At 67.3% G+C, this 8,165-nt stretch overlaps 3 protein-coding genes across 3 annotated transcripts; 2 read left to right on the forward strand and 1 right to left on the reverse strand.

The window, feature by feature from the left end:
- The first annotated feature begins 264 nt into the window (after window positions 1–264).
- Window positions 265–1,686, forward strand: H696_04208 (hypothetical protein). Its single transcript, XM_009498085.1, has 4 exons — window positions 265–324; window positions 423–685; window positions 789–1,212; window positions 1,352–1,686. The coding sequence occupies exons 1-4, from the start codon at window positions 297–299 to the stop codon at window positions 1,627–1,629; spliced, it is 993 nt and encodes a 330-aa protein (XP_009496360.1). The 5' UTR covers window positions 265–296; the 3' UTR covers window positions 1,630–1,686.
- Window positions 1,687–2,125: 439 nt separating this feature from the next.
- H696_04209 (hypothetical protein) lies at window positions 2,126–4,033 on the forward strand (the record flags this gene model as incomplete). The annotated part of the gene is made up of 1 exon (XM_009498086.1): window positions 2,126–4,033. The coding sequence occupies one exon, from the start codon at window positions 2,126–2,128 to the stop codon at window positions 3,983–3,985; it is 1,860 nt and encodes a 619-aa protein (XP_009496361.1). The 3' UTR covers window positions 3,986–4,033.
- A 143-nt stretch (window positions 4,034–4,176) lies between these two features.
- H696_04210 (hypothetical protein) lies at window positions 4,177–8,164 on the reverse strand. The gene is made up of 11 exons (XM_009498087.1): window positions 7,935–8,164; window positions 7,807–7,810; window positions 7,432–7,675; window positions 7,094–7,270; window positions 6,618–6,925; window positions 6,272–6,459; window positions 5,975–6,145; window positions 5,775–5,901; window positions 5,209–5,549; window positions 4,920–5,058; window positions 4,177–4,513 (listed from the first exon to the last, which is right to left on the reverse strand). Exons 1-11 carry the CDS (start codon window positions 8,033–8,035, stop codon window positions 4,349–4,351), a joined length of 1,965 nt encoding a protein of 654 aa, XP_009496362.1. The 5' UTR covers window positions 8,036–8,164; the 3' UTR covers window positions 4,177–4,348.
- Between the last annotated feature and the right edge of the window lies 1 nt (window position 8,165).

The raw sequence follows: 8,165 nt of genomic DNA on the forward strand, positions 1-8,165 counted from the left end.
CCGCCACACCCAATAGACAACTGGCCGCCGCCCCGCCCTCCATCCCTCCCGGGGGACTGGGGTGGGTCAGATCCAGAAGAAAACCCGCCGCGCGATCTCGGGGCAGGGTGGCCTCTCCCTCAGCCGACCCCGCCCCCTCGCTGCTACCCCTCCCCATCCACGGACACACACACACACGCATTTGCACATCCGTTGCCTGTTGCGCCTTGCCCCCGCCTCCCCCCCCCCGTCCCCCCTCTCCCCCCCTTTGCTGCTGCTGCTGCTGCTGCTGCTGTTGCTGTTGCTGCCCTCCGCCCATGTCGGATCCTCTTGCACAAACCCGCGGTACGCCGCACCCCATCCCCACGCGCACCTGCTGCCCAAGTACCCCCCCCCCCCCTCCTTTCCTCTGACACATGCGCACGCCGCCTCGGACATGCCAGACATCAGCAGGCATGAAAGCGTGCGGCTGAAGCAGCAGCTAAGCACCGCACAGCGCCAGCTCCGCGCGCAGAAGACTTCGCTGTCCAGCGAGCGGACCCTTTTCCAGGCCGAGCGACAGAAGCTCCAGCGGGTGATCGACGCGGCCAATGGCCGCATTGCCGGCCTGGAGCGCCTGAACAAGTTTTACTTCGACCGCCTGCGTGAGCTGCGCCGCGAGGGCTGGGCCCCGCTGGTGCCGGACGAATCAGCCCCTGCTGCCCAGGTACACCCCATCACCGCGGCATGTCCCCCTGATCGGGCTTTTCTAACGCCCTTCGCCCGACCTGCCGGGCCTGCTCCCTCGCCCCCCCCCCCCCCTTTTCAAGGATGCCCCTGTGGATGGCGCCACGGCACCCGGCGGCTCCTCGTCCGCGCCAGCGGTCCCGACGACCACGGCCCCCGTCGAGGAGGCTGACGACGAGGACGACGACGAGGTCATCCTCTTGAGCGATGACGACGAGGACGACGCCGACAACGAGCCGCAGGAAGCCCACGACAGCGCCTCCGAGGATATGAGCGAGTATTCGGTCTTCGGCCCGGGGCCCAGCGGCCAGCTTGACAGCGATGGCTGGCTCTCGGAGGGCCCGCCGCACGAGGTCGAGTCCGAGCCCGACCTTTCCTCACGGCGGACGGCAATCACCGAGGCCGCGGCGCAGATTCGCCAGCGCTACCCGGAGCTCTTCCAGCTGGGCCCATCGGAAACCAATGCCCCCCTCGTGCGGCGGACCCTCGACACGTTCCTTGACCGCGGTGCGCCGGCCAGCCAATCCCCGCGCCTTGCCTCTCGGCCTGTCCGCCGATCCACCCCTCCCCTTGTCACCCCCGTGCCTGCTCGGCTCTGACGCTGTCCCTGCCCCCCCCCCCCCCTTGCTGACCCCGCTCCCCCCAGACGAGGAGCTCCCCCCGCGGATAGGCGAGGCGGTAACCTTCCTGGTGGAGACCCTGGAGCAGACGCGCGACGACATGCTCTTCCTCCGGGGGCAAGCCCAGCGCTTCCTCGTGGACCAGGAGATGGTGTTCGCCGCGCGGCTGGAAGTGGCGCGTGCCGAGGCCGCGGCCCAGGCCCTCACCCAGTCCACCCGAGACCGGCAGCGCGTGGCGTCGCTCGGCCTGGCGACACCGTCCCCGCCGCCGGCCGACCCGGCCACCAACGCGCTGCGGCCCTGAACTCCGTGCTGCCCCGGCCCACCCGGTCCCTCCCCGGGGCGTGGGCATCCCCCCCCCCCCCCCCCCCGGCCAGGGAGGAATAGACACACACCGCCAGGCGAAGGAGCAGGACGGGGGCTGTGTGTGTGCGCGCGCGCGCGTCGGGGGCGCGGCGCGGGCAGCGATGGGGGAGGCCGTGGGAAATGGAGCGTTGGCATGTGGGCCAATCGCGCGGGACTCGTGGGGGGGGAGGGCCTAGGTGCGATCTCCAGCCCGTCCTCGGTCGGTGGCCGACGCGGGCCCCTCCGTCGCCGCGGGCGGGCCCGGCACCAGCACCAGGGCATTTCAGTCGCCCGGGCAAGAGCCACGGCTGAGGCCCGGGCCAGCCTCAGCATCTATGCCTCCTCCTCTGCCTACCGCCGAGCATCCCGGCCGACGCCTCGCCCCTCTGTTCTCCGCGCCCACGCGTCTCCCCCCCCTCCCCCCCCCCCCCCCCCACACACACACACACGCACGCATGCTCATGATCCCCACCGCCACAGGGCCCTGGCTTGGAGCGAGGGCCCCGGCTGGCGCGCTGCTCGCACATCGGCTGCTCTCCTCCTCGGCCGGGCCGGCGCCGGGCAAGCGGGCCGCCCGGCGCCCGGGCCCGCAGTCGCACGGCGGCAACTCCCGACCCCCGGCCGCGCCGGCGGTCCCGGCCTACCGGCGGTCGCCCATGGCCGACCTGCCGCACGTGCGGCCCGCCTCGCGGGAGTTGGTCCGGCACTATGCCGGGCTCCGGACACCGGGCAAGCGGGAGGCCGCGGCCCGGGCCCGACCCCCCGGCCCCTCGGACGACTTCCACCGGTGGGGGCACCTGGCCTTCGCGGCGGCCGAGGAGCCGTGCGTCATCATCGGCGCCCGGGCCATCGGCGATCTCCTGGGGCTGCCGCTGCACGAATGGCAGGCGGCCAACGAGCAGGCGCGCTCCGACGGCCGGGCCGAGGGCGGCAAGTACGGCGGCCAGCGCCGGGGGCCGTGGCTGGCTGCTGGCCGGCCGCCGCCGGCCTGGCCGCGACCGCTGACCCTGCTCAGCTCGGTGGAGATGGCGCCCTTCGCCTCGGCCCTCGTGGACCTGTATGTGCCGACCGAGGCCCGGCAGGCCCGGCTGTCCCGGCGTCCGCCCGGGGTGTACCTGCTGGAGACCGAGTCCTACCTGACCAGTGCGGCACATTCGCTGCTCCATGCCGGCGCCACGGCCGCCTCGGCGCGTGACCTGCTGGCGGTGGAACTTCCCTCGCCCTGGGTGTACGCGGCTGAGGCGGGTCCTGCGGGCCGGCTGCCGCCCGTTTGCCATCTGTGGTCTGAGCACCTGTGCGCTGACTGTGCCGCTGCTGCTGGCGCTGCTGCTGGCCCTGGTGCTGATGCTGCCGGCTCTGTTCCCGCGGATGCGCCTGCCTCGGGCCAGGTGCCCAGCGATGCGGCGCGACCCCCCGCCTGCCCGGGCAGCTGCTCGGCGATCCGGCCCCCGGGCGACCGGCGCCTGCTGGTGCTGGATGGCGTGGCGGACCCCGGGAATTTGGGCACGCTCATTCGCTTGGCCGATTCGATTCGGCACCGGTCCGGGGCGGACCGCCTCGCCTGGCCGGTCATCTTCCTGCTGGAGCCGACGCCACTGGCGGGCTTTGCGCCGGAGGCGGTGCTGGCCTCGCTGCCGGCTGAGGCCCCGGCCCCGGCCCCGGCCCCGGCGCCGGTGTCGCGCTCGGGCCCGGTGTCCCGGCGCTTGGACCCGGCCATGGCCGGGGTGCTGGCTTCGCTGCGCGGCCTGCACGAGCCGAGCCCCGACTCGGCGATCGGCTCCGGGCCGGAGGCTCAGCTCCGGTCCCGGGGCGTGGACTTGTCGGAGGTGGTCGGGCGCCGGTGCGCCGACCTGGCCGGCGACAAGGTGCTCCGGTCGGCGGCTGGCGCGTCGCATCGCTTCCACCCGGCCCTGATGCCCGCCGGTGGGGATGCCCCGAGCGGGGCCCCGGCCCCCGGGGTGCGCTTCATTCGTGGCGATTGGCCGGGCCTGGTGGCCCTTCTCCAGCGGGACGGCTTGCGCCTGGTGGCCGGAGACTGCCCGGGGCCTGGGGTGGTCGAGCTGGACATGGTGGCCGCCAGTGAGGGGTCTCGGTCTGCGGGGCCGGCGCCGGGGGTGGCCCTGCTGCTGGGCTCCGAGGGCCCGGGCGTCGGGCGGCTGGTGCGTGCATCGATCGAGCAGTCGCAACTGCCGGGGCCCCAGCACCCCGGGCGTCTGCACACGCCTGGCCAGCGCATTGCCATCCCCCTGGTTGACGGCCGGGACAGCTTGAATGTGGCCACCGCCGGGTCGATCCTCATGTGGGCTCTTCGGTAGAGCCATGGTCTCCGAGTTGATGGCAGCTCGCAAATGGATCGACGACACTTGCATGTGTGTGTGTGTGTGTGTGTGCGTATGTATGCATGTATGCATGTATGCATGCCGTGTATGTGAACATGTACATACACAGACTTCTCCCGGTAGAAAATACTTCGCGGAACGGGAGGAGGGAGAGAGAGAGAGAAAGAGGGGGAGGAAGGGGTGTATTTGGCATATGATGCCCTCGGGGCAGCCCGGGAAAGAAATACAGCGGGAGCCCAGGCAAGGGCGCGCGAGGGGGACGCACGGCGGCAGGAGCAAGCTCGGACCGGTCGCCGGCGACCAAAGGAAAACAGGACACAAGAAGCCCAGACGCGTCGCCTAAGAGACAAAGCGCCGCAAGCGCTTGATCATGTAGTACGGACGCTCAGGAGAGCCATCGTTCCGTTCGACGTCCTCGCAGAAGCAAACGAAGATGGTGGACACGGTCATGGACATGACGTTGACAAAGAGGTACGTCACGCCAAAGGTGAGGAAAATGATGACCTACGGCACGGACGCACGCGCGGTGCGTGTGGGAAGAGGGAGGAGAGAAAGATATAGAGAATGGAGAGAAGAGGAGAGAGAAGAGGAGAGAGAAGAGAAGAGAGAAGAGAAGAGAGAAGAGAAGAGAGAAGAGGAGAGAGAAGAGGAGAGAGAAGAGGAGAGAGAGAGAGAGAGAGAGAAGAGGAGAGAGAGAGAGAGAGAGAGAGAAAGAGAGAGAGAAAGAGAAAGAGAATGGAGAGAAGAGGACAGAGAGAGAGATAAAGAGAGAGAGAGAGAGAGAAAGAGAAAGAGAGAGAAGGGGAGAGACAAGAGGAGGAGGTCAGAATGGGCATGGTGGAGAGCGGGCGGCGGCCGAGAAAAAAGAAGAAGGAAGGCTCTGAGGGTGCGGGGCGGGAGTGGAACGCACAAGGACGGGATACACCCAGTAGGTCGGGTCAGGGGCATACTTCAGGATGAGGAAGTTGCCGAGGAAGGCGCAAGCCGTTGGGACCGAGATGGTCACCAGGAACAGGAGGTAGTCGCCGATCTTGGTGACGACGATCAGACTGCGGGCGGGCCCCGTCCACAGCACCGGGGGAGAAAAAGCCGAGTGAGTGGTGATGATGAGAAAGAAAGCCCCGTGCCGACGCCAAGAGGACAGGGCGAGCAAGAAGGAAGCCTGGCGCGAGTGTCCCGCCAAGCGGGAAGAGCCGTACCTCAAGGCATTGCGCACGATCAGGTTGAAGGCCGAGCTGGCGGCCTTGCAGTAGCCGCACCCGGTGGTGGCGATGATGATGTAGGCGTTGCGATTGAGCAGACGCAGGAACCGCTCGAAGCACCACAGCAGGCACTGCAGCACGCGGAAGATGCAGGATGTCAGCGCGCGCACCGGCGCGCCACCCGCCTCGGACGTCCGGCGTGCCTGCTTGTGGAAGCGGCTCAGCAGATACCGGATAAGCTGCACCAAGGCGATGAGCATCGAGCCAAGGGCCAGCGACCCGAAGTGGTACCGGAAGGTGCGATACACCGACCGCAGGAGAATCATCTTGGGGAGCTTCTACGCGCGAGCAAGTCCCAGCAGGCAGCCGGGGAGAGGGTCAGCAGGCGAGCAGGGAGGGAGTCGGCAAGGCGGCGGGGTTGCGGATGGAGAGGGGAAAGAAGGAGGAACAGAGAGAGAAGGAGAGAGCAAGAAAAAAAAAAAAAAAAAAACTCAAGAGGGGGACTCCCGCGGGCGAGGCTTTTCCCCACAGCGCCAGGCCAGGGCCCCTAAAAGTGCGCGCACCTTCTTGTCGCGTGTCCAATACCAAGTGGCGATGGCCCCGGCGATCGAGGTGTCCGAGGCCGCCATCACAAAGGCCCAGCCCCACAGGGCACCAAAGGCCGCGTAGATTTGCAGGTAGCTCATCAGGCTGGGTGGCCGGACGGCGGGAACACGGTTAACAGGCGGGCAGAGGGTCGGGCAGCCGGCGACGCAGCACGTACTAGTTGGACTCGAAGGTGTACTGATAGTCCCCGAACCCAATGTCAATTGAGTTCACCTCGCCGGAGGAGGAGAGGTACACACAGACAAAGACATAGTAGCCGGCCACGAAAATCAGCCCGAGGAATTCGAAAAGCGGCAGGATCACCAAGTGCGGCAGGTGCGATACGGCCCTGGGTGAGGCAGAAGGGGCGGTGGTGGAGGAGACAACCATTAGTCCATGGTGTGCGCAGCCGGGCCGAGCAGGGGAGTCCGTTCAGACAGGGGCACGAAAGGAAGCAGGGGCGAGGGAAGCGCACTTGGCCGCCACACGGATAATCGCAATGGCCAGGTTGATGCGCCGGGCCAGGAAAAGCAGCGACAGCAGGAGAATCACCAGCAGGGCGCTGGAGATGATGGTCAGCGCCAGGAAGGTGTGCTCATTGTACACGAAGGTGTCCAGTCCGTAGAGGAACACCGCGTTCATGACGGGCAAGCCGTCGCGGAGCTGGGGACAAGCAAGACCCCGCCCAAGGGGAGGCGGGGGGGGGGGGGAGAAAAAGGGCATGCTTAGGGTCAGCAGGGCGCGCAAGCACAGACGCGCGGACGGGGCCGGCAGAGGTCGGGAGACGGTGGAGCCGGCGAAATGCCCGGCGTGGAACGCACACGCAGGTAGTTGAACCAGAAGTAGGCGGTCGACAGGCAGACAGCCCCGATGACGGAGATGATGCTCATCCAGGCCACAAAGCCGGACAGAAGCTGAATCAACAGGAGCCAGATCCAGGACAGCACCAATGACAGGGCCACCACCGCCGCCACGTAGGGGATCGTGGCATACAGATCGTGGTTGATGGCCAGCGACACGCCGCGCTCATTTAGCCACGCGATGACCGAGTTGTGGGCGCCCTTGACAATCGTGGAGTTGAGCACCGCGTCGCCGGCCTCATCCAGGAAGGGCAGGCACCGGTTGAGGACTGTGTTGGCCCATCGGAGGGACAAAGCGGGGGGGGGGGGGGGGGGCAAGACGGAGGCGACGGGAGTCAGCATCACGGGCATGGCAGAATGTCAACCATGGTGGCGGTAAGAGAGAGAGAGAGAGAGGGAAAGGGAAGGAGGGAGCGAGGGAGGAAGCCCACACGTACAGGGGGAACTCTTGACCACATACGGCAGGCAGAAGCCATCTGACACACCCTGCACCACTTCGGAGCCTGTGGTGACCGTGGTGTTGTAAAGGCAGACCGCGTCCGAGGGAGAGGAGCTGTAGTTGTTTTCGAAGATCATGGACTCAATGGGGCAACGCTCGACGCAAATGCCCTGGCCTGTGTGCGTGACAAACCCCACATATGAACGGGCAAGAGAGGGAGAGAGAGAGAGAGGGGGGGGAGGAGGGAGAAGCCAAGGAACAGGCACGGAGCAGGGTCAGCGGATGCAGTGCATAGGCAAGACGCAGGGCCGAGGTGGGAGCGGGGACAACACGCACCACGCAGCGTCGGCGACGGAAGCTCCAGATACTGGAGGAAGGGCCGGGCCGTGTTATCGACCCCCGTGAAGGTGTCCACATTACCGCAAACATTGCCCTCATAGTCGATGCCATAAATCAGGCGGTTTGGGTCGCCATGCTTGTAGGCGAAATACCCGAGGACAGCCATGCCGGCCCAATAGAGGATGAACAGCAGGCCCCAGAAGACGTCTCGGCAGCGACGCTTGTGGATGGGTGCGGTGGACTGGCACAAATAAGGGGGCGATCAGTCGGCGAGGACGGGCGAGAGGAGGAGGGAGGGGGGGGGGGGGGGGGGGGGAGCAGGGATAAGGTGCGATGGAAGACAATGAGGGACGAGCCTAGGCCGGGACATACCACGCTGCAGACCGCGAAGGGGACGAACGGGGATCGGGTCCGGGCCCGGGGGGGGGGGGGGGGGGGGGGGGGAGGGGGGAGGCACGGGGCACAGGCAACACGGGGGGGGCCGACCCAGGAGAACATACCCGGAGTAGGAGGGCGGCGGAGGGACCGACTCGCCGGCGTCCATCTGCTTCATCTCCATGGCGTCCCCCTTGCTGGAGGACTTGGACTTCTTCTTCCCCATGGCAGTGGTGGCAGTGAGGGCGGCGACGGCGACGACGGCGACAACAGGCACAAGCGGCTCAGATCTAGCGGGGCACTGGCGGGATAGAGAGAGAGGGAAAGAGAGAGAGAGAGAGAGAGAGAGAGAGAGA

The sequence above is a fragment of the Fonticula alba genome, assembly GCF_000388065.1.
Source record: "Fonticula alba strain ATCC 38817 unplaced genomic scaffold supercont2.7, whole genome shotgun sequence".
Taxonomy (NCBI): domain Eukaryota; order Rotosphaerida; family Fonticulaceae; genus Fonticula; species Fonticula alba.